Source organism: Rhodamnia argentea, chromosome 6 (assembly GCF_020921035.1).
Source record: "Rhodamnia argentea isolate NSW1041297 chromosome 6, ASM2092103v1, whole genome shotgun sequence".
Classification (NCBI taxonomy): Eukaryota; Viridiplantae; Streptophyta; class Magnoliopsida; order Myrtales; family Myrtaceae; genus Rhodamnia; species Rhodamnia argentea.
Window position 1 is genome coordinate 6,428,291 of NC_063155.1, and position 25,404 is coordinate 6,453,694.

Consider the following 25,404-nt stretch of genomic DNA (forward strand, 5'->3'; position numbering starts at 1 on the left):
CATTGAGACCTTATTTAAAATCAAAATTGATTTGAGACATGAAACACTCCGAGTACTCTTTTGAAAAAACGACTTCACTTAGATTCTTATTTGGAATTTTCCCTGTTAAGACTGGCTTATACTTTTATGGCGACGAAAACTTTATATCTCAACAACGACATGAAAGTCCTCCTTCTTTATTCATTCTCGAAATGCATACATCATTCTTCAACAAATGTTTTTCTAGAGCACCCACCAATGGAATTCATCTCGAGATTGAAAGTCTATTGTCACATTGGCAATTTAGGGCGTAATCAAATTTGTCTTGGAGTTTAATTAATTGTTTAAAGTCGGACTTAAGCACTCTCTCCAAATGTCGTGTTCCGTGAAAATTATCTCAACGAAAAGACAAAGGTGAAGGAATCTATGCTAACGTCGCAGCTTTTTTTTTTTTTTTTTGTCCTCCAAATCTCAATATAAAAATGAACGTCTAGGCCACGGGCCCTTCGTAAAAAAAAAAAAAAAATTAATAACAAGAAGAAGAAGATACTTTTTTTTTTTTTGGTCGAAAGAAGAAGATACTTCAAAAGCTCAGTATTAATGCTGATTTGAACGAGTCAAAATGAAAATACTTAGAACGACTATAGTTCCTGACTATATATGATGTTTCATTTGCAATGTTCTAAGATCATTAATCTCTTAGGGTGTGTTAATTTGAGTGAAAGTATTTTTGGGAATTTATTTTCCAAACTTTCACTCATTTGGCTACTCGAAAATGACAAGTGAACCGAAACCACATTTTGGTCAAAGAAAATATTCATGCATAAAATCATGAAAGTGAATTCACCAATCTAAAAAGGTTAAAACACTTTTCAAAACTGCTCCAATCGAATTTTTTCGCATTTTATTTTTATATATTTTCTTTTTTCCCCAAGGCCGGTCGACGGGTCCCAGTGGCTTATCCCGAAATATTTTATTGAAAGGGTAATCATGTTCTGAATTTTTTAAAAAGAAAAGTGCGTCGAACTCTAATTCTTGCCCTTCTTTTAAAGAAACAAGCTATGGTCCAAAGACGTGTCTAACTTCCTTATTTAGTCCAGTCGTTTTCAAAGTTTCAATCCATTGTAAGCATCCAGACAGTTCTTCACCAAGCTTAAAAGAACGTTCTTCACCAAGCATCCATTGTAAGTCATAAACTTTTTATAATTATATCAATTTAATCCATTTGATTGACTGGTACTGACGCGGCGCCGTTGGAACTAACGGTGCTGACGCAGCACCGGCCCGCTAAATGGACTGAATTGACATAATTTCAAAAGGTTCAGGACTCAATTGATAAAAAAAAAAAAGTTTAGGACTGAATCGGGACAATTGCAATAGGTTTATGACTTTTTTGATAATTTTTCTGTTCTTTGTGCATCAAATTATTACAGAAATTTACTTCAAGATTGATTAATTTCTGAATTCATAAAATACCATACTAACGTATTGAATGGATCAAACAACATACGAGTCAAATTCTAGTGAACTGATCCTGATGATTTGTGTTTGTTTGTTGATTTGAAAATTGGACTGGTTGCTGTGCGGGCTTAATAGCTTGTAGAGACTGACACGTAAAATTCTATACGGTGTCATATTTATATGTTATTTCCACACCAGTGACTTAAGACTATTGCAAGTCATTATTAATGCATTGGAACTTTTTATACACGTAGCATTGCTCGAACATGCAAAGTCATTTCCCCGACAATCTTTAATTCAAGGTGAATCTGTTCAAAGCAAATGCCATTTTTTTTAGTAATTTTGGTGTATTTTTTGCAAAATAGTTTTGAAGTTTGAAGAAGAAAAAAAGAAAAAGGAAAAACAGAATGAGTGCATACTGTTCATTGTCTCCATCTTGCAAGCAAATCAATAGTTGGTGGGTAGACCTGTCAAACGGGTAGATCGGGTCGAGTTTGGGTCGAGTTATAAATGATCCAATCCAAATTGGCCCGTTAACCCGTTTTTGACTCATTTATGCATAGTGTAAATTTCTAGGCTCATGCGCAACCCGACCCATATTACTAAAATAATTTTATATTTAATCCAATCTAAGAAAACTCATTTCTTATAAATTTTTAAAAAATTATATTACTAAATTATCGTGGACAATTTTTATAATTAAAAAATCTGATTTTTATTTTATTTCTTTTAAAATTTTTATTTTTAAAATTTTTATATGAATTTTATTATTTTTATTTATTTTAAAAATATGATTTTTATTCTTTTAGTTTTTATTTTTTCCCTTCTAAGATCGGCGAGGGCCACCCTAGTCGGTCACAGGTAGGTATGGCCACGGGCCGTGAACCGCCGGTTCCGGTTCATGAACCACTAGTTCTAGTTCGTGGCCACTATGGAACCGGCCCTTGAAGGGGCGGTTACGGTTCCGGGGTGGGGCTCGAGGGGGGAGAGGGAAAGAGCCACGGCTCTTTCCCTTTTTTTTTTTTTTTTTTTTGCTTGTTCCCAATTTTTTAAAACCGAAACCGGCCCGTGAGGGGCCGGGTCGGTTCCGGTTCGGAACTACTAGTCCTGGTCAACGGGCCGATTCCAGTTCTTCCGCAAGCCGGTTTCGGGCCCAAACCGGCCCGTGGCCATGTCTAGTCATAGGCGGGGAATAAATAAATAAATTATAAATAATATTTTTTAAAAGAAAGAAAATAAAAGAAGGAAAAAAAGAAAAAAAAAAGTAAAAGTAAAGTAGAGGCCTCTTAAATGAGTTGTCTTAATTGGGTTGTATGGACCAATTTATAACTCACTTATTTTGACTTCTTTGTTTGTATATGCTGATCTTCTAAGTTTGTTATAATCCATTTAAATGCTTATGGGTTATTAAATGAATTTTGAACACATTTTGACAAGTCTATAGATGAGGATCGAACCATCAAAGAGACTAGACAAGTCGATGTCGAGACCGAGCAATCTCAAGCGAGGCAACCTTGAGGGTTTGCGGGATCTCAGTGATCTAGACCCATGCTAACCCATACCTTGTCAAGATGGCGTGATCATTTCTTTTGGTTTTCTTATTTTTTCTTATGAGAAATATGTATTGCCGCCTCTACTAAATTCAATGACTCCCTCTTATGAGTCATGGAAAGAAATTTCGTCTTGGTCATCTTGCTCATCAAAGTGAGAAAGAAGTCTTGGACATGCTCATTAGGGGTGATCGGTTCCTGGTCCGGTCCAATTCCCCTCAAGAACCGAGAACCGGACCGGTGGTTCCGGTTCTCAATTTTCCGAAACCGGGAACCGGACCACCGGTCCGGTCCGGTTCCCGGGCGGTTCCATTGGATTGAACACATGCCAAAAAAAAAATTGTACCATTCTTGGACGGTCCCGATCTAGAAAATATAGAGACTGGACATTAAAAAATTTCGAGTTCATTTCCTAAAACGGGTCTTTCAAGGCAAAGTTGAGAACTTTTTGCAAGATTGTTTCCAAAATGCATATGGGATTCAAGCAAAAACGATCTCCCTTTGGGTAAAAAACGGCCCAGAAACCGACCGGGGCAAGATCGAGATGGGGATTTTGTTTGGGGACTAAAAAGGCAAGATCGAGAAAACTCCATGCGCATGGAGTTTTCTTGATCAAAATATAAAAAAAAAAAATCGATCGGTCCGGTCCTGGCGGACCCTAGAACCGGGAATTGGACCGCTCCCTCTAGAACCGGGAACCGGACCACCGGTCTCGGTTCGGTCCGGGTGGTCTTGGTTCGGGCGATCCGATTTGCTCACCCCTAATGCTCATATATCCGTAATAAGTTAATAACCACTGCAATTTATGCTTTAATTCTTTGCTTTTTTATCTAATACATTTGCACAGTGTGGAGTTTTTGTATCCCTTTGAGAGATGAATCCTTGAGGGGGAAATTATGCAATCGATCGATCTTAAACCTATAATACGAAAGTCAATGCAGTCTTAAAAATTTTAATTTAATCCTAAATATTTGCGCGAAATTACAAAATAGCCATCCTAACCAATTTTCGTCGAAAATTGCCGATATTGTAGAGTGCCATGTAGGACTGCTGGAGAGAATTGAATCTTTACATCAACGATTTCTAGCGAAAAATGATCCAAATGACTACATAAGAAGTCCGCGCAAATGTTTAGGATTAATCGGAAAAACTGAAAAGTTCAGGGCTGAATTGATATCCGTGCAAATAAAATGCAAATGAAAGGCCCATTATGCATTGGCATTTTAAAGGCCCATCCATACAAATAGACTGTACAATATGTTTTAGGTTGATTGGGTAATTTTCCCTTTATTAAGAAATCCACCAATGAGATTCATCTCCAAACAGAAGCCTATTGTGCATTGTCATTTTAAAGGCGCAATCAAATTCATTGCTTCCAAAATGAATGAACCACAAATATCTTTGTTCTTCTTTGAAGTTTAAATATAAATTATTATCGATATTGAAACATTTTCAATTGACTAATTATCATAAAATGATAAAGGCGATTAATATTTTTTTTGAGAAAAAAAAGTTTTTTAAATTATTCATTTTTCATAAAACAAATGAACCTAAAAGGCGGTCCGACTTAACCCCTCCTCTCCAAATGTCATGTTTCGTGGAAACTAGCTCAACAAAAGGACAAAAGTGGAAGAATCTTAAGCTAAGTTCACACGTATCTTTGATTTTTCTAACTTTAATATTTCAAATGAACGTGGAGGACACGGGCCCTTCGCCTACTTTACGCTGATTTGAATGAGTCAAAATGAAGATGCTTACAACGATAACAGTACTTGATTACAAATGATTCTTTCTTTGCCATGACCCATGATTTAAGATCATTAATCGCTTAATCTTACCGTAGCTAGTAGCCACTTGTATAATACGAGCTATCGAATCACACTCCATCGAATTATGATCCTATTGAGGAATAAAATTGTAAAGAAAATACGGCATGTTAACTTTGAATTTCAAGATCTCTCGATTTTCCCGATAGTTTTCTTATCTCCACATTAAATTAGAATTTGCAAGATTCGTTAATTTCTTCATTGCTACTTAGCATGAAAAATGCCGAATGCTAGTACTTTAACAAAACCATATTTTTATAAAAGTGAGTTGCTACCCTAACAGTCTGACAATACTGCAAGTTCGGACTAGCTGAAAACTGATTATGCTGGATTAGGTCGGGAACATCGGGAGGATATTGGTGAGATGGCCATTGATATTCTCTCATATTAACAGTACGGAATGTGCTATCGGAAGAATTTTTTCGCACGTACATGTTAATAGAGGATGTGGGTTCTTTGGGTCTGGAAAAAAAATCAACAAGAACATTCTTTTTTTCGGAAATGTGTTTTGCATCAAAGGAATATTTGGAAAACCATTATGCCCACTGCAGAAGTTGTGGGTAAGGAATTTGTTTCTGTTTAAATTTCAACATTTGAGGAAATGAGGACATATCCATCTCCACAAGGAAATGGCGGCTGATAAGATGAAACTCAAATTTTTTGATGCCATTCTTCACAGCAAGGATTTCTTTGAAAGTGGAGTGATAATGCATTTCCGCATTTGTGAATCTACCACCTTTGTAAACACAAATTTTCCGCTTACCATTGATTTCTTCAAGAAGAATAGCTGCCCAATAATTGTCACTTGCATCTGTCCGTAAAATTCTTTTTCCTATGGATGGAATTTGTAGAGGAGGTAGATGCTGGAGAATTTCTTTGAGATACTTCACTATCTTTGCCTGTTTTTGTTCCCATGGAGGTGCATTCTTTTTCAGCATCTTCTGAAGTGGTTGTAACACCTTGGAAACTTTCGGAACAAAGTCTCTAAGGTAATTTACAATTCCGAGGAAGGCTTGCACCTGATTGATGATAAGATCATTGTCCGGGAATTTCTGTAAGTCATCTGCAACATGGGGCCATGGACGGTAAGTTCCGTTCTTGAGATGCATTCTGAGAAATTCTATTTCTTTCTGGGAAATAATCATCTTTCTTTGGGAAAGCATGATGCCATGCTTTTTCACGATCTCAGCGAACTAAGTGAGGAACTTGCAATGGGATTCTTCATCTTGTGAGTAGAGAAGAATGTCATCAATATAAATCTGAGCATTTGGAAGAATGGGATGGAAGATTTTGTACATAGCTTTCTGAAACAAGGAAGGAGCTGTTTTTAGGCCAAATGGGAGGACTTTCCATTGGTAGTGCTGATTTGGGATGCAAAATCCTGTCTTAGGCCTATCTTCTGGGCTGATTCCTAATTGCCAAAATCCTGCCTTAAGATCAAATTTGGAATAAATTCGAGCACGAGCTAGACTGGAAAATAAGGAATTTTTGTGTGGCGGTGGGAACTTATCATCTTGAAGGAATTGATTTAAAGGCTGATAATTAATCACAAGCCTGAGTTTGCCACGATTTTGTTCATCTCTCTTATTGATATAGAAAGCTTCACATGCCCATTGCGAATCTGATGGCTCAATGAGTCCTTGGCTAAGCAAACTCAGAGCATTCTTTTTGTGCAAGAGCAAGATGCTCGGGATTCATTCTTAAATGACTAACTTTTGTAGAATTGATATCCTCATTTCTTTTGAATGGAAGTCGGACAAAAAAGTCTGGATTTGTCCAAAGAGAATGAGAATAGTTTTGAGAAAATTGGGAATGAGTATCTGCACGGGAAGATAGGAGGGTCTGGGTGATAGGATCAAGAAGTTCTGGCTGAATGATAAAGAGTCTTTGGATGTCCACAAATTCTTTGAACTCTTCTTTGAAATAGATTCCATCAGATCTTGAGTTGTGGGAGTCGGGCAAGGATGTCCCAACCAATAATAAGATCTTTATCATGAGATGGGCAGCCAAGGATTTTTATAGTGATTGAACATTGGGAAAAGATCTGAAGTAGGACCTCACGATTTGTCAATTAATGAATGTTTTATGCAAAACACGTGGTGATGAAATATGAATCAACTGTAAAAAATAACTGACGATCTTGTCAAACTATCACGAAAGCATTTTTCTTTATAAAATTTAATCATAAAATATTACACTAAATTAAAGTCCCCTAAATTTTTTTAAGAAAAGTGCATGTCAAAGTGAGTGTCGAGCTCTAAATCACGCCTTTCTTTTGAAAGAAAAATGGATGTGAGAACACATAATAGACCGGAGAAAAAAAAATTATGACCCAATAAAGTTTTCAACGTTTTACTTAATCAAGTAAACCGACCATGAGCTTGCGTATAAAGTGCTTGTAAAGATTGACACATGAAAATTCCATCTACACGCTCGTGGAATTATACTTCGTTTCTACGCCAGCGACTTCGTTATTAGTGTATTAGAGAATTTTTCTTTTCAACGTAGGATTACTCGAACCTTGCACGAAAAAACGCAAAATCAAAGTCAAGTTTGTCTAATCTTGAGTCCCAATGTAAGACTTTGAACGCAATATTATTTAGGCGGTCCATTCTAAATTTGCCAGACCATGTTCATCTTCCTTTACCAAGACAAGACAAGAAGAAAGAAGATGCCAAACCACCACCTTCTCTGCATTCTCTCTCCTTCTCTCTCCCTCCTCTTCTTCTTCTTCGCCTCCTTCTCCGGGAGCTTTCATGGCGTCCTCTCCCATTTCTCGGCCATTTGCGACCCTCACTCACCCCCGTTCCTATGCGGCGGCGTCGAAATCGGATATCCATTCTGGCACGCCACCGACGACGGCCCCGTGCACTGCGGCTACCGGAGCTTCGGCCTCGATTGCCCGCACGGCGGCACCGTTCGCCCGACCCTCTCTCTTCAGGGCCACACCTACTTCGTCCCCTATATCAACTACGACAACAAGACCCTAACTCTTCTCGACGCCGACATCGTCTTCCCCAACCCGGGATGCCCCAGGGCCCGCCACAACCTCACGCTAGACTCGCTCCCGTTTGAATACAGCTCCGCCGACGTCAACCTCACCTTCTTCTTCAACTGCACAGCTCCTGTGGCATCGTCCATCCACGCCGTGCCCATCGATTGCTTAGGATCCGATGACAAACAGTCATACGTGCTCGTGAACACGAGCCCGGAGGAGGCGGCGGCGTTTGACGAGGACTCGGGCTGTGAGGATGCGGTGGTGGCGGTGGCGAAGGGGAGTGAGGTGACGGCAGCGAACGTGGCGGAGGAGTTGTTCCGGGGGATGAACGAGGTGTTCGTGTTGAACTGGACGAAGGCGAAGGACTGCAGCAAGTGCGAGCACTCCGGAGGGCGGTGCGCGGTCGACGAGAACGAGCTGTTTCAGTGCTTCTGCGACGACGAGACGATCCACACCGACGGTTCGTTTTGCAAAGGTAAGGAACGAGGTTTGTGTCCGTTCATTTTCTCTCTCTTATCTTGGGAAACGGTCCTCTCGCCAAGATTGCTTTTTCCAATGCTTGTCGCTTATCAGTTGCGTGCCCTTCGGTTTCTTCTGCACGTTTTGACGTTTCAGCAGCTTTTAGAACTAGAAAAGTATATACTTAGGCTGGTCAATTTATCCTTTTTCGGTATTGGAAAGTTTAGTACCAGAATTCAAATTAATAAGATGGGAGGAATCACACGTGCATAAGAAAATCAAAACGTAATCTAACAAAATCCTCTCCCGTGCAAATTAGATTAGAAACAACATAAAAAAATTAGATTAACGAAATTACGAAGGAATCCCGATTCGAATATCATGCTTAGTGTCTAATCGAAAAACTTCAATCAATAGATGGATGAAGACTGTGCATGTATATAAAGAGATTGCAAAAAATACTTTGGTACTCCCAAGTTAAAGTGAATTTTCTCCTAGATTGATTTCGAAAGTGGGTACTATCAATTGGTTATGGAAAAGTGGTGGTTTCTTTTCAGAAAGATGTCTTCTCTCTTTTCTTGCTCTATTATTGCTTACAGATCATTTCCCTCTAGAGGATTTGGCGACAAAAATGATTGAGGCTTGAGCAATTTATGCGACTTGGCAATTTTTATCCTAAAAAAGATGGCAAGGTGTGCTTATTGCTTTCGAGCTAAAGAGCCGCTACAATGTGTCAACCTAGAGCGCGCATGACAACACTTTTGGAGTAGAATTTCTATTTCAGAAGTAAAACACAAATTCGTTTGGTAACGCAATTTTTAGAGTAGAAATCCGTTGATTACATAACTTCATTTTTCTACTTATGAAGCATTTTTTTGCTAATTTTGGAGCCACCTGAAGAAATAAACAAAATTTACTTCTCTCCATAAGTAAAAAAAAATCAACTTCTGCTCAAAAGCAAAAGTATTAACATGCGCGCCCCAAGTTGCTGTTTGGGTTGATGATATGTTATTATCACCAATGAAAACCAGTTACAAAGGTGAAGTTTAGCGCCTCAGTTTTTTAGGCTCCGACCCTCTTCTATTTCTTTCTAGTTAAACCCATTAAATGGGCGGGTCGTGTCTAATTTGGATCGGGCAAGAAATGATCCGATTCAAATAAATCCATTTAACTTGTTTTGACCCATATCCATGCCTTGCAAACTAGTAACTCGTACCCGACACGACCCATATTTTTAAAACACTTCTATAGCTAACTCAACCCATAAAAATACATACCCAAACTTAGGTAAGAGTGCGGAATAAGTGACAAAAGAGAATAAAAAGAGTCATAGGGCTGGATTAGGTCCAAGTAAATTATAAACCTATATATAATTAATTTAACACTCATATTATGTTTATATCAATCTATGTATATTACTCATATTGCCACGCAACCCATCGTATATAGATTTATGACCTATTTTAACTGGTCTAATCCTGTCTAGAACGCTGCTAACTGTTTGTGGAGGTCCTTATCAAGTGTCCTCGAGTGAAACTGTTTAAGTGAGATGGGCAAAGCTCGTTGATTAGTCGGGGCTGCGTGTGGAAATTGCTACACGGGGAATACTAGTCCTGGTCCTGAGTCAAGTTAAACAATTAGCCAACGGGCTCAAGCCACGTGGCGCCTCCTCCTCCTCCTTGTCGGTTTTGGTCTGGTGCGCCAAAAGTCTTGGTCTTTGGGAGACCAAGTCAAGAGCTTCTCATTCAGGCATTGAGGTCAAGTCATTCCAAAGCGGCATTAGCGTTATCCTCTGCATCCTCTTCCTTTTTACGTGGTAACCCTTCCTTGTTTGCTCCAAACACCATCTCCCTCCGGATGGATCTTAGTCTTACCATGTCATGTTCCTCTCTCTCCTTTCTCTTCCTCATCTCCCTCCATATTCAATTCCTGGTGCCAGCTTCCGGCGAATTCCCCCAATTCCGAGGTTGCGTTCCCCATCATTGTGGAGATCAACAAATCAGCTATCCTTTCAGGCTTTATGAGCAACCGACTTACTGTGGCTATCCAGGCTATGAGCTCGACTGTGAGGGAGATAACTCGATTCTGTCCATGATGTCCCGGGAATATCGGGTAATCCACATCAATACGAGCACACAGATCCTGAAGGTGGCGAGGTCGGATTTATCGGAAGACATATGTCTTCCAACAAATAGTCTTCCGACAAATGCCGACACCACTTTAAACTTCACCCTCTTCAACTACACTTCCTACGACCTCAATTCCACCTTATTCTATGATTGCCACTCATTGTCGATCCCTCGAAGTTATCGGTTCTCTTGTCCCATGTCTCAAGATGGCTACTTTGCTCTCGATGTGGACCTTGCAAGCCGACCACTCCAGCCATGCCATTTCAGTGTCCTTGTCCCGATTTTGAGAAGTGAAGCTCTAGGTCTACCACATCCTTCGGAAGGGGGCGACGATGATGCTACTATTAGTGACCTCCTGAGCAAAGGCTTCGAGATCACCTGGACTGCCGACACATCGCCATGTGAAAATTGCACCATATCAGGGGGAAGATGCGGGTATAACTTGACAACAAAAGAGTTCATTTGTTTTTGCCCTGATAGAGCCTGCTCAACGATCTGCCCACCGGGTAAGCATGCTTGCTCTCTCCCTAATATTGTGGTTTTCAATTAGCTAAAGCTGTTCGATGAGATGAATTGCTGAGCATAAACCTTCCCTCTAATCAACTGCCGTCATCCTTGGCATGACATGATCATGCAACAGTCGAGACTCCAAGTCTCAAAATCTATATCACCCCATCCTCCGCAGCCTTCCTTGCCTTAACATGTCGGATCATTAGGTCAGTATCTGTGAACCCACAAGATCCAACGGTTCAAACACAATGAGCGACGATGCTCCGAGTTTACGGTAAAGTTTCGCATCATGGTCAAGTAAATTTAAATCGGAACGGATTTAGCCGATGAGTCAAATTTAGGGGTGTCAACGGTATGGTTTGGTTCGGTTTTTTTTTTTAATAACTAAATCGAACCATTATGGTAAATGGATGAACCGAACCGGATCGCCACTCAAACCGAATACGTACCGAACCGAACCGAATTTTTGATTTGGTACGGTTCGGTTTTTTGGTTTTCCTGATTGTTTTTTTTCCCCTACCCTTTAAACACAAGCAAATAACTCTGTTTCATGTAATTGTTGCATCGATGGACCTTATACTTCTCCCAAAATTGATGATAAACAAAATAGAATAAATTCTAACTTTACTTGGAAATCAATTAAGGATCCAAACTGCTAATCGCAATTCTGAATCTCCATCACTGTACTAATATTTCCCAAAAAATATAATAATAAAGAGGCAAGAACCCCAAAGAGAAAATAGCGAGCTGTTACAAGCCATTTGTACATGTACAACTACAAAGTCACTTGCCCTGTCAGATTCCCATGCTCTACAATTCGGTGGACTTAGTACAAAGAAAATTACCATCGCAATGCTCTACAATTCGGTGGTTTATATCTCGGCTGCAAAAATGATTGACTTTGCAACCTTTTGAATAAGCATGACTAACGATTGACTTTGCAACCTTTTGAATAAGCATGACTAAGGAAAACCTTACTACTATTCCGCATATCCATGAGCACGAACAATGAAACATGAAACATAGAACCAAACGCAAATTATGAAAACCGAGCCACTGAACCAAAAGCAGAGACCTGTCCGAAGTAATCCCTTCATCATGCTTAATGACCTTACCTTAATCATTATCATTAAGCATCCAAAGATATGCATCAGATTCTCCACCCACCAAACACCACTTAGCATGCAAAGTAATTACTAACTTACCAACAACCTCTCCAATTAAAACTGTGATAGAAAGGCGATAACTACATCATTTTTCTATGGGTTCTGGAGGACATTGACATTTTCCGCGGAATGCATTTGCCTTTTGCCGATGACTTCTCCTCCCTCTTCTCCTCCTTCACGGCATCTCCCACCTCGGCCTTGGAGCTCCTGTTGCACAAAATTAGACACATTCACAAATTGGAACAAAAGAGAAAGGAATTTGCAAATTAATTACGAAATTATCCTCCACACTATGAATGTCGTCAATCTTCGCAACGTTTTCTAAAAACAAACTGAGAAAATATCTTATGTCTTCACCGCGTTAATCGTTCTAATGACGATGGTGAGGAATGTGGCTGGATATTTCTTTTATTCCCATGTAGCAAGCAACTCAAAAGGCAAACATGGTTTACTTAGCCATAAATTAACTGCGCAACCAAGTAAATGTTAAAAGCTTTGGTATTTGGTACCAAACAGAGGATATAAAGACCAAGATTATGTTTAGGATGAAGATAGATAGATATGGATGTAGTTTTTCCACTTGCGACCTAGATAACCAATTCAATGTCTTCGATACATCAGATAGTTGAAGTGGTCTATACTTGATCTTGCTGCTTTGAGATGATGCTAGAGATTTCTATACAAGAAAAGTAGAGAAGAATCAGTACGAGGATGTAGAAATCATCCAAGACCACTTCCATATCGGTGATGTACCTTCTCCTAGTTGGAGTTTGTATATGAGAAAATCAAACACAAGTACTTAACTAATCAACCAAAAATAGAAAACCAATCTGAACTGCAGGAGTTACATTAAAGAATATGATATGTCGACAACAAATGCTGAATCCTCTGTTGATCAGAAGCTAAGCAAACAATCTCCATCGCGCAAGAGAGCATAAACACCGATAAATTACGTAACTCCTTTTGATTAATAAGCAATAGATACAATCAGTTAATGACTTGCATGATTACAAAACTCATGTTACCATGCTTAGTCATACATCCATGATTCAAATAAACATGGTTTATGCAACCATAAACTGACTTTGCACCGAAGTTAAGAAAATAGTGTAATAAGTACCTATCTCCAACTTCATCAATCATCAAGAGAAAGCAATAATGAGTTCGGATCTATGATCGTACTTGATAACTGTGCATTAAATTCACAATGCAGATGAGAATTGATGTATCTATTGTAAAATTGAAAGATGTATTTCACGAGTAATGTTTTCTCACCGACTCAAAATTTTAGAGTTCTTCTAAGTCCTCCTCGATCGAAACTGAAAGTGGTGTGGATCATATCCAATCTTGAGTACATATAAGAGCCTCCGCCATACTTGGAGTCAATGAACTACGAAACACACCAAGTACACGACCTCATGTGCTGAATGCTGCCTCTGATGCTACGGTTGAAATGGTCACAACCAAAATATCTCGAGTAATGGAAGAGAGGATAGGATATCTCGAAGAATTGACTTTCCATCAATTTAAGATATCAAAGTTGGGGCTGTATCGTTCACATCCTTCTTCTTATCTAATTCAGATTTTTCTTCCAAATATTCTCGTCCTATTTGGCTAAGATACGTTTCAGTCATAATGTCCGCACCAACCACGGGAGACGTTGACATTGTAACCCCGAAACTAAAGTTGCCCTGGGGGCATATACCGATGCGATCTTGCTCAAACAATAACATCGGAGATGTTGTTACTTTATCTTGTAACATGTCTACATGCGTGCTTTCATAGACATGATTAATCATCCATTTCACACACTCCAACTTATGTCGAGGGTCAAGTATGCAGGCAATGAACAATGTTAAATTGATGTTGTTCACATTACCAAAATACTTATTGAATTTGATTTTCATTCTCTTGGCCATATCCCGCAAACTCTTATACTCGTTCTCACAATATCTTTGAATCATTGTATAAACACCAAAGACATTTTTCACCATATCATTACTAGTAACATAAGAAGATCCTGATACTTTTAAAGTTGTATCATAGAACAACTTCAAGAAAGGAAGAAATAGGCGAGCATATTCCCAATCATCTCTAGTAGACAAACCTCTCATCTTAGAAAGCTCTCAACAAAATTTTTATCACCAATTTCTAATGTAATAAATTTTTTTTGAAACTTCAAAGCCGCTTCCAACATCATGTATGTTGAGTTCCAACAAGTCTCTACATCCAAACATACAAGACTCTTGGACTCGATATTCTCTACCTCAATGCACTTCTTAAACCTTTGCATCCTCGAAGGAGACGACCTCACGTAACGCACAGCCGAGCATATTCTAACAATTGAATCATCTATATCCTTCAACCCCTCACTCACAATCAAACTCAGAATATGTGCACAACATCTCACATGGAGTAACTCACCTGCCAATATAACTTATCCTTCTCGAGGACACGATCGACCCCGGTTCTATGGACTTGAAGGATTCAAGCTCAAGTGCTATGAGCATGAATACCCCATCCTTGAGTACCAAGAGCAGAATGTCCTTAAGATTGATCAACATCTTCGTATGATGACCATCACAAGGATAGACCTGATGGATGGTACGTGCTTGGGCGAGTTTAGGAATACTAGCATGATGAATTCCACTCTCTTTCATATGACCCCAGCCGTTAAGAGCATCAGCATCTTCTACGGATGTTTGGGCACGTCGAAGAGCATAAGCAACGAGTTCGAGTGCTTCTACAACGACTTCAGGAAGTCGGCTTTCTTCGTGGAAGATGTCTTCTTGAACCGAGAGCTCCGTTTTAACGTCACCAACCGCCGCACGCGCATCAAGGTTCCCGTTCTTCGGAGCGTGCTCAATGATCTCGGAAGACGCAAGATTAGCTTGCGGGAAGCTCTGAATCGAGGGTTCAATGCTCAGTATAGTGACCAACCCGAGTGCTCGGCGTGCTCTTCTTCTGGCGGGGTCAACGGTCGCAACTTCTCCCCGCCATCGTCTAGTTTCGAGTGTTATTGCCGCGACAAACCATACGCTCGTACCTGCAATCACCCGGTACATTCTTGGGTAGCATTCCCTAGTTGACCATTCTCAACTTCGTTAGGTGGGTTCTTGTTTACATCGGCGCATGACATTTTGATATCGATCGTGTAGAATATGCGCAAAAAATGACTAAACCATAAGCTTCTGCGGAGTTAGTTTAGATTAGTTACTTGTGAAGGGACGTATCGCAAACCGCTTCAGAACGATCATACAGATAATAGAAGAAAAATTAGACGGCGCACGGTTTACCCGGGTTCACCCCAGAATATGGCTACGTCCCGTAAAGAGATTTCACTATGATTTAGGTTTACAACCACACAACTCGTAACAATAATCGGTCAAAAAACGAGTAAATATATGTGCCCTAAACGGTCCCAAAACCTAAACTTATCCTAAACCCCTTTAATCCATCAACGAATGGGCCAACTTAAACAAAAACTCAAAATCGTTGTTGTTTCTGGGGGCGCTGCCGTTCGCTCACCCAGAAGCAAAACCCTCACCCGGCGACCGGGCAACGAGACACCCATATCGGGAGCGCTGCCCCCGAACCCCCGCATTCCGTGCGCAGGGGTCACATGTCGTCGGAACATACTTCAATTTCCTTAAACTCACGTGGACATGTCCAATGTGAGAAACAATGATCTTCGAAGTATTCGCCAACTCCAACACCTTGAAGATCATATGACCAACGGACCTCGAGAATTTGTTCGGAGAAAACTCGAACCCACCGAATGGGGTCCTCATGTTTCAACATGAAATTACTTGTTTCGTCTTCCTCCAATCTAAGAACTGTTATATTTAATTGATTATGATCCCACATTAATGATATATCGACATTTAAATTACATCAACGTTATATTTTGCACATTAATTTTACGTAATAACCATCTTGCCCAATAACCGTTTTGATGGGAGACAGTTATCTATAAGAGGCAAACGTCAATTTAAATGAGTCATCTAAGCCAAACTCCCTACGTCGGTTTTCAAAAGGGGCGGTTATGACGTGTTTTGTGTCGTCATTTTTCTCTTTTCAGAACGTACTTCAGAACGTACGTTGATAGAGAATACACACACCATCAGTATCGTAAGGGGTAATTGGCTAGAAAGAATCCGTTTTCGCTAGACGTTTAACGCACGTATTCGTGATCATCGTCTTCATCAATGGCTGGAGATATGTTCGTTTACTATCCACATTTCCGCATTTCGTTCTCGATATTGCACGAGTTTCGATTCGTGATGAAGGAATCGGGATCGTCGGTTTATCCGGTTTTTAATTCTTACATTTGGTATCAGAGCATGTTAATCTCTGCCTTGATGTTTAACATTTGATTTGTGTTGAATTATTGAATTATGGGTGCAATTTTCGTGGGTTTTGGTTAAATCGTAAATTGGGATTTTTCTAACCAAAAGGGAAATCGCCGATTCCGGCCAAATTCCGGCGAGTGACGGTCTACCTTCGCTCCAACAGGGTCGCCTTGTCATGGGGAACAAAAGCCCCGAAGTTTCTAGGCATTTGGTTGTTCACCGGAAGCGAATTTGGTGATGGTGTTCGTGGCATTTAGGGTTTGCATCCGCAAGGTTTTTTAGCTCGATTCCGGACTAATTCTTCACCGTTTTCGTCGACTCTTGGACCTATGTGGTCGTGCCGGCGTGTTGGTCAAAACCCATCAATTATTTTGATTTATTGTGGGCTGTCGAAATTGAATCGAGCGGTGAAAATTGGCGGAGTCGAGCGGGGGTCTGCTGTTCTCGTCTTGGGGAAGAACACGGAGGCACGTGCGTGCGGTTATGGAGGTGTGCGGCGCACGTGCCCATGTTGGAGACCCGCCGCTTTAGAAGTTGCAGCAGTTCGCGTGTTTTGTGTGGGGAGCCCACGTGCACTTTTTGCCCTTCACCCCACTTTCTTTATATTAAAAAAAAAATGGATTGATATTTGCAATAGTGGGGTTTGTACTGATTGGCAGATTTCTTTAAAAAAAAATGATGAAAATATACTTTTATGGAAAAGCATGCCAACGTGAGCTTTGGGTGGCATTAATTTCACTTTTGCCCCCCGCACCGTTCTTTACCCTTTTGCCCCCGATTGCGTGCCTTCGCAGTTTGCCCTTGGAGGCGGTTTTACCTTTTGCCCTCATCCGCGGGATGATTTTCCCATTCTGCCCTTGTGCCAGAAATTTACGGTTTTAACCCCGATTTATTTTATTTACGATTTTACCCTTCAGTTAATTTATATTTCAGTCCCTACTCACGTAAATTTACAGATTTGCCCTTATATGCAATATTAAGTATATTTTGCATGAAATTAAATGTCTAGTGATCTATATATTATTTGATTAATTAGAGTTTAGCCACAGCAACTCTGATTGATTAAATTATTTATTAATATTCTCTAGATCACATATAGTAAATGACATTTACTTGTAATTAATTATATTAATATAATGAATTTTATCCCACAGGAATTTTCATTATATTAATATGATTAATTAGGTTGAAATACCATATTATTTTTCTTAATTTCCCCCAGGGGATTAGGAAAAAGGAATATAATATGATAATTTCATCATGTAGTTATTATGAATCTTTTTAAATTAGAAACTTAGCCCACAAGTAGTTTTTGATGTTATTTGATTCATATTATATAACATATTTTGCATGGGTAAAACATGTATTAAGTGAATTTGCCTCGAACATTATGATATAAGCATGTTTATTTTGTTTACTATGCGGTTTTACCACCTGTGAATATCTTTGATATTAATGTTCCCGAGCTAAACGGCGACAACTAAAAGTCCTGGAAGGACTTAATTCTCCTTCAATTGGGGTGTATGGACATTGATTATGTTATTTAGAAAGATGAACCGTTTGTTATTATAGAAACTAGCACTCCAGCTGAAGTTTCTCTTTATGAACAATTAGAGCGGTCCAACCGCCTTAGTGTAATGTTCATAAGGAGCAAACTTTCTGCTAGCATTCGTGGTTCGGTCGCTCAGCATAATAATGCTAAGGCTTTACCAGCGGCTATTGATGCACAATTTGCGTCTTCGGAAAAAGCCTATGCCATGACCCCGATCATGAAGTTTTCATCGTTAAGGCTCACCAGTGTTAGAGGTGTGCGTGAACACATTATGAAAATGAGGGATATTGTGGCTCGGCTTAAGAACCTTGAGGTTGAGAAACCTGAATCCTTCATTGTATACTACATTATGAACTCTCTTCCACAGCAGTATACTCATTTCAAGATCTCCTATAACACACATAAGGAGAAATGGTCAATTAATGAACTCATGACCATGTGTGTTCAAGAGAAAGAGAGACTGTTTTATGGAAGTGAGAGAGAGTGCTCATTTGGTAACACAAGGAAGGAATAAGGGAAAAGGCAAGCGTAAGGGAAAGGGTAAAGTACCCCCTCAAGCCGACATTAAGAAGAAATCCAAATGCTTCTTCTGTAGAAAAACGGGGCATATAAAAAAGGATTATGTCGGATACAAGGCTTGGCTCGAGAAGAAAGGCAATCTAATCTCTTGTGTTTGTTATGAATCTAATATGGCTGATGTGAGTCACAACACTTGGTGGATTGATTCTGGATATACAATCCACATTTCGAATTCCTTGCGGGGCTTTCAAAGCCACAAGAAGCCGGTGGGAAGTGAACAGTGCATCTATTCGAGAAACAAAAAGCGCTCACATGTAGAAGCTATTGGGACATGCGGTTTAGTCCTCCTCAATAGTGGCTTTGTTTTAAATTTGGAAATGACCTTTTATGTTCCCAGTTTCTCTAGAAACTTGATTTCGGTTTCAAGGCTTGTACGTTTGGTTATTCCTTTAATTTTTCAGATTCGACATTCAGTTTGTCATATAAATCTGAAATTATTGGGAATGGTATTTTGTCTAATGGTCTTTTTCGAATTAATTTACAAGACAATGCCCTTTATGGTGCGATGCATGTTCATGATAACGCTGGTATAAAACGATGTATTGTGAATGAAAATTCCTCTATTTTGTGGCACCGGAGATTGGGTCATATCTCCGTAAATAAAATTAAACGATTGGTAAATGATGGAGTACTTAGTGCTTTGGATTTTATTGATTGTGATACTTGTGTGGATTGCATAAAGGGAAAGCAGACCAACAAGTCAAAGAAAGGTGCCAAGAGGAGTACGAAAATATTAGAAATCATACATATAGATATTTATTGTCCAGATATGGACTCATATGGTCAGAAATATTTCATCACCTTCATAGACAATTACTCACGTTTCATGTATCTCTACATGCTTCATAATAAGCGCGAAGCATTGGATGCCTTTAAAGTGTTTAAGGCCGAAGTAGAGAAACAACGCAGTAAGCAAATCAAGATTGTGAGATCGGACAGAGGTGGGGAATACTATGGTAGATACACTGAAGATGGACAAGCACCTGGTTCGTTTGCGAAGTTTCTTCAAGAGCATGGGATAGTTGCCCAATACACTATGCCTGGTTCTCCGGACCAAAATGGTGCGGCAGAAAGGAGAAACCAAACTTTGTTGGACATGGTGCGCAGTATGCTTAGCAACTCAAAACTTCCTAAGTCTTTGTTGACTGAAACTCTTAAGACAACAATGTACATATTAAACCGAGTTCCTACTAAGGCTATCCCAAAGATGCCTTTTGAGTTATTCAAAAGTTGGAAACCAAGTTTGCGACATGTATGCGTTTGGGGATGCCCGTCTAAAGTAAGAGTCTACAATCCACAAGAAAAGAAGTTAGACCCAAGGACTATAAGTGGGTATTTCGTTGGATATGCCGAAAAGTCTAAGGGATATAGATTTTATTGTCTATCTCATACCATTAGGTTTATGGAATCGAGAAATGCGAAGTTTCTTGAAAATGACTTGATTAGTGGGAGCAATTGATTTCGGGATTATGTTCTTGAGAAAGATCATTCGGATGCTCAACCATCCACTTCAAGTACGAGATTGATTGTTATTCATAACGCTCCTCCAGTTTAAATGGCTGTTGAACAACCAATCACTAAAGCTCCACAACCTGCTGATATTGATCCGGTAGATCCAATTGTTGAACACTTACCAGAAACTGTTGAACAATCAATTGAACGACACACTCCTCGGGAGAATGTTGATGCAACATCAAGGCGATCTACTAGAATGAAGAAGTCAGCAATTCCTAATGACTACATTGTGTACCTACAAGAATCTGGCTATAATATTGGAGCTGAGAATGATCTTGAAACGTTTTTGCAAGCAATGAATTGCGATAATTTTAATTTGTGGTACAATGCCATGAAGGAAGAGATGAGTTCTATGGCATCTAATGCAGTCCGGGATTTGGTTGAGTTGCTCGATGGTAAGAAGGCTATTGGTTGTAAATGGGTCTTCAAAACTAAAAAGGTCTCATTGGGTAACGTAGAGAGATATAAGGTTAGACTCGTTGCTAAAGGATTCACTCAAAAGGAAGGAATCGATTACACAAAGACTTTTTCTCCTGTGTCTAAGAAAGATTCTCTTCGTATTATTTTGGCGTTGGTTGCCCATTTTGACATAGAATTGCATCAAATGGATGTAAAAACGGCATTCCTCAATGGAGAGTTAGAGGAGGAGGTTTATATGAAACAACCGGAAGGATTCCTCTCTAGTGTTGGTGAGCATTTGGTGTGTAAGCTTAAGAAATCAATATATGGTTTGAAACAAGTATCCCGCCAGTGGTATTTAAGGTTTCATGAAGTTATCTCTTCATTCAACTTTGTAGAGAATATCATGGATCAATATATATACCAAAAGGACAGTGGGAGCAAAATATGTTTTCTTGTCCTATATGTGGACGACATTTTACTTACAACCAATGATAAGGGGTTGTTACATAAGGTGAAACAATTTCTCTCTAAAAGTTTTGATATGAAGGATATGGGTGAGGCATCTTATGTCATTGGCATTAAGATCCATAGGGATAGAGCTCAAGGCATTTTGGGACTATCTCAAGAAACCTATATCAATAAAGTCTTAGAAAGATTTCGAATGAAAGATTGTTCACCAAGTATAACACCTATCATGAAGGGTGATAGGTTCAATTTGAACCAATGCCCAAAGAATGCTCTAGAAAGGGAAGAAATGAACAACATCCTATATGCTTCTACTGTCGGAAGCTTAATGTATGTTTAGGTTTGCACTCGACCCGACATAGCTTTTGCTGTGGGAATGTTGGGAAGATATCAGAGTAATCCAGGTATGAACCATTGGAAAGCTGCAAAAAAAGTGATGAGGTACCTGCAAGGTATAAAAGGTTACATGCTTATGTATAGGCGAACCGACAACTTGGAAGTAATTGGATATTCGGATTCGGACTTTGCTGGTTCCGTTGATTCTCAAAAATTAACATCTGGATACATTTTATGCTTGTTGGCGGAGCCGTATTCTGGAGGAGTGCGAAACAGACTTTGGTTGCTACTTCCACTATGGAGGCTGAGTTTGTTTCCTGTTTTGAGGCCACCTCGCATGGTGTGTGGTTGAAGAGTTTCATATCAGAGCTTAGAATCATGTATTCCATAACTAGGCCATTGAGGATGTTTTGTGATAATTCAGCTGCTGTTTTCATGGCTAAAAATCGGAGGAGTGGTAGTCGAAGCAAGCACATCGACATTAAGTATTTAGCCATTAGAGAACGTGTTAAGGAAAAGAAAGTGGTCATAGAACACGTTAGCACTTAATTGATGTTAGCTGATCTTTTAACTAAAGGCATGCCACCCATGAGTTACAAGGATCTTGTGAATAGAATGGGAATTGGTCCCATCATGTAAATTTTCTTTGTCCAGACGAAGTTGTGGAACTCTTATGTGTTTGTGATGTTTTTCTCAATTAAGGTGCACATTCAGTTATTATGAGAAAATCGATCATTTTGATCTAGAATAAACTTAAAGTTTATTCATTAAGTAGACCTGGAATGAACATAAGGTTTATTCATTAAGTTATGTTATCACACATGGGTTGATTTTGATGAGATAAGATACATTGTGATACATGGAAGATAATACTCCTTCTAAGAGGACTTGTCGCCATGATTCATGTGTTTTGTCTTCAGCATGAAATTAATGTGTACTTAGTTCAGTATTTTGTTGATGAATGTTGGGATCAAGTGGGAGAATGGTATATTTAATTGATTATGATCCCACATTAATGATATACCAACATTTAAATTACATCAACGTTATATTATGCACATTAATTTTATGTGATAACCGTCTCGCCCAATAATTGTCTTGATGTGAGACAGTTATCTATAAGAGGCGAACGACAGTTTAAATGGGTTATCTAAACCAAACCCTCTACGTCGGTTTTCAAAAGGGGCAGTTATGACGTCTTTTGCGTCGTCATTTTTCTCTCTTCGGAACGTACTTCGGAGCGTACGTTGACAGAGAATACACACACCATCGGTATCGTAAGGGGCAATTGGCTAGAAAGAATCCATTTTCGCTGGACATTTAACGCATGTATTCGTGATCGTCGTCTTCGTCAATGGCTGGAGGTATATTCGTTTACTATCCACATTTCCGCATTTCGTTCCCGATATTGCACGAATTTTATTTCGTGATGAAGGAATCGGGATCGTCAGTTTATTTGGTTTTTAATTCTTACAAGAACATCACGCGAGAAAGCAAGAGGAAATTCAAGTCCCCATACTTGCTTCGTGAGAGGGAGAGTGAGTCGTCTTCGCTGACTAGTCGCGAACAACACGTCCCTATGTTGAAATGTCAATGGTCAATGGAGGAGGAGCCTCTGGAGAGAGGTCCTTTAGATTGGACTTCCCTTTAGCCCCAATTTAACTTTCGATTTAGACCCATGCATTGATGTGGACTTGAGCCCATAATTTAGACTGTGGCATTAACGACGTCTCAGACAAAATAGTTTGTGGACGTACTTAACTCCGTAGCACTGCATGTCGACTAATTTCCAGGATTACATCATGAGCTACGCGCTTAGGAGAGTGGGAACTCCGATGCAAGATGAGAATCTAGGGAAATACGATTAATTTGTGTTCAAGCTAAAGTATGGTATCGCGAAAAAAAAAGAAAAAAAGATAAACAACCAATAATTAAAATGTGTTGCTTAGTAGGATTTGTTCTCAACGATTAGGTAGATCATCAAAGTCAACATTCCAAAAGAAAAAAAAAAAAACCTTTGGGGGGTCCTCCAAATTTTAATTGTAAAATCTAGAGGTCCCTTTGGCTAGGAAGTTTCTTGGTTTGTTCCTTAGAAGTTTTTTCCAGGGCAAAGTTTCCCGTGCAGGCCAATTTGGTGCGCCTACGTTGGGGGTTTGACTAATGCCTGCGCTGAGGTATTCGGTTCAAAGTTGACGAACCAGCACACCGACAGCGACAGGAGCATAGGACCAGTTCAAAGTTTTCGAACCAACCACGTTTGATCTTTCAGCCAATTCTTTCCACACCTCTCCTGCCTCTTTCCGCAGTCCTCTGCCTCCTCCTTCCAGTCCCAAATGAATCTCCAAAGCTTCCTGTGCTTGGCTGGTTGTCTCCAATTCGTCCTCGCTGCCGTCGTCCTCGCCAACTTAGTCTATCGGACCGCGGCGGACGACGCGTGGTATGAGGCCTGCGAGCCTCGCAACTGCGGATATGGCCCGGACATCAGCTACCCTTTCTGGATTTCCGCCGAGCAGGAGTCCTATTGTGGATATCCGAACTTCGAGATTACCTGCACAGAGAAATACCCTGTCCTGAATTTCTCCGACGGCGAGTTCATCATCAAGGATATCTTCTACACGAACCATTCTATCCTCCTGGTGAACGCCTTCGAGTACCTTGACTCCTGTGGTGCTCCGCCGCGTAACATCAGCCTCGAGAGGACGCCTTTCGATCTCTGTTCCAGTAACGCCGATTTCCTCTTCTACTACAACTGCACCTTGCAGCCGACCGGTTTTACATATCCGGTGTACTGTGCTAGCAACTCCACCCACCATTCTTTCGCTTTTTTTCCGGGGGAAGCATTGGAGGAAACGGCTAATTATTCTGCCGTCAGCTCCTGCGATCCTCCAGTCAGTGTACCTGTCAATGTTGATGCAGATATCTTTAGCTTGGTTGCTATGAATTACAGTGAGGTTGTAAAGATGGGGTTCCTTTTGAGCTGGACTGCAATGAATTGCAGCGACTGCGAGGGAAGCGAGGGACGCTGTGGATTCGAGAACAATAAGTTCCTCTGCTTTTGCCGAGATGGTCCTCATTCTCAAACCTGCAAAGATGGTAAATGCATGGGGGATTCAGCCTCCTCCTCCTTTTTCTCGACTGAGTTTTTGCGTCCGCTGTTTTGCTTGATCTTTTGGCTTAGATTCTAGACTTGCTTACTGGCTGCAAATGGAACTCTCTAATCTCCTGGGTTCAATCGGAACCTCACGAGTTTCAACGTTCGTGAACCTGGAGGAATTAGGAATTGAAAGAAGAGCAATGGGAATGTTGATGCTTCTCTCTTTCTGCAATAGTTTCCTAGTTATGAATTGGGTGTTACATGATTCAAGAAGCTTGAAAGTTCTTGCCTGAACAAGTGTTGCCTGCTTCTTTTCTCAGCGGAACGACTTCTAATCAAGCCTATAGGTCCGCTTAGAAGGCGAAAATTTTCAGAGATGTCTAGAAACATACCGCCCACTCAATCAGTCACACAGAAAAGTTTTATATATCTCCGCATCTGATACCACATTGTTGATCATATTGCAGAGTGTCTGCTACTTTATCCCAGCTAAAAAATTCTTCATTTTTCCTGTGTTCTTGTTCATCCCCTGGATAGCTCTAGAATTTCAGGATTTTAGCTAATGTCTGTACTCGTTGGTCAATCAGCCACAGATCCATTTGCATGTGTTTCCAATTTCTTCTGGTAATATGTCACTAATTGATCCGCGGAAAGTTCGAGAGGAGGATCAAGCCAAACTGGCGAATTTGTAATCTTTTTGCTCAATCGTGCCATTTTTTCATTTCTTGAGACTGAATGGTCTATCACCTCATGATGTGCCCTGATTTTTATATCTCTTAGATAGTTAGAAATGATCTGTCTGGAATTCGTTGACACATTTTTTCATTTTTGATGACTACTGTCTCAGGAAACAAAAAGATCGGTCTCAAAGTTGGAATAGGTAATTGTTTCAAGACTCTCTTCCACTTCTCTACATTCTCCTATGCAATTTTGTGCGACTTTTGACAGTAAGCTTGCATCGTTGCTCAATGGAATCAATATTTCCAAAATATCCTAGAAGCCTTGAAGAAGTGATGAAGTGAGACTGCTGT

At 39.9% G+C, this 25,404-nt stretch overlaps 2 protein-coding genes across 3 annotated transcripts in view; both read left to right on the plus strand.

Annotated features, from left to right (window-relative positions):
* The first annotated feature begins 7,425 nt into the window (after positions 1-7,425).
* Positions 7,426-25,404, plus strand: part of LOC115729879 (LEAF RUST 10 DISEASE-RESISTANCE LOCUS RECEPTOR-LIKE PROTEIN KINASE-like 2.1) — a 58,015-nt gene continuing 40,036 nt past the window's right edge. For both annotated transcript variants that reach the window (XM_048280892.1, XM_030660506.2), the window contains exons 1-2: positions 7,426-8,289; positions 25,221-25,253. In XM_048280892.1, coding sequence (XP_048136849.1) covers positions 7,446-8,289; positions 25,221-25,253 — 877 coding nt within the window. In that variant the 5' untranslated portion in view covers positions 7,426-7,445. The remainder of the gene's footprint in view (positions 8,290-25,220; positions 25,254-25,404) is intronic.
* On the plus strand, positions 23,283-25,210 carry LOC115729881 (LEAF RUST 10 DISEASE-RESISTANCE LOCUS RECEPTOR-LIKE PROTEIN KINASE-like 1.2). The gene has a single exon (XM_030660507.2). It carries the CDS (start codon positions 23,613-23,615, stop codon positions 24,462-24,464), a length of 852 nt encoding a protein of 283 aa, XP_030516367.1. The 5' UTR covers positions 23,283-23,612; the 3' UTR covers positions 24,465-25,210.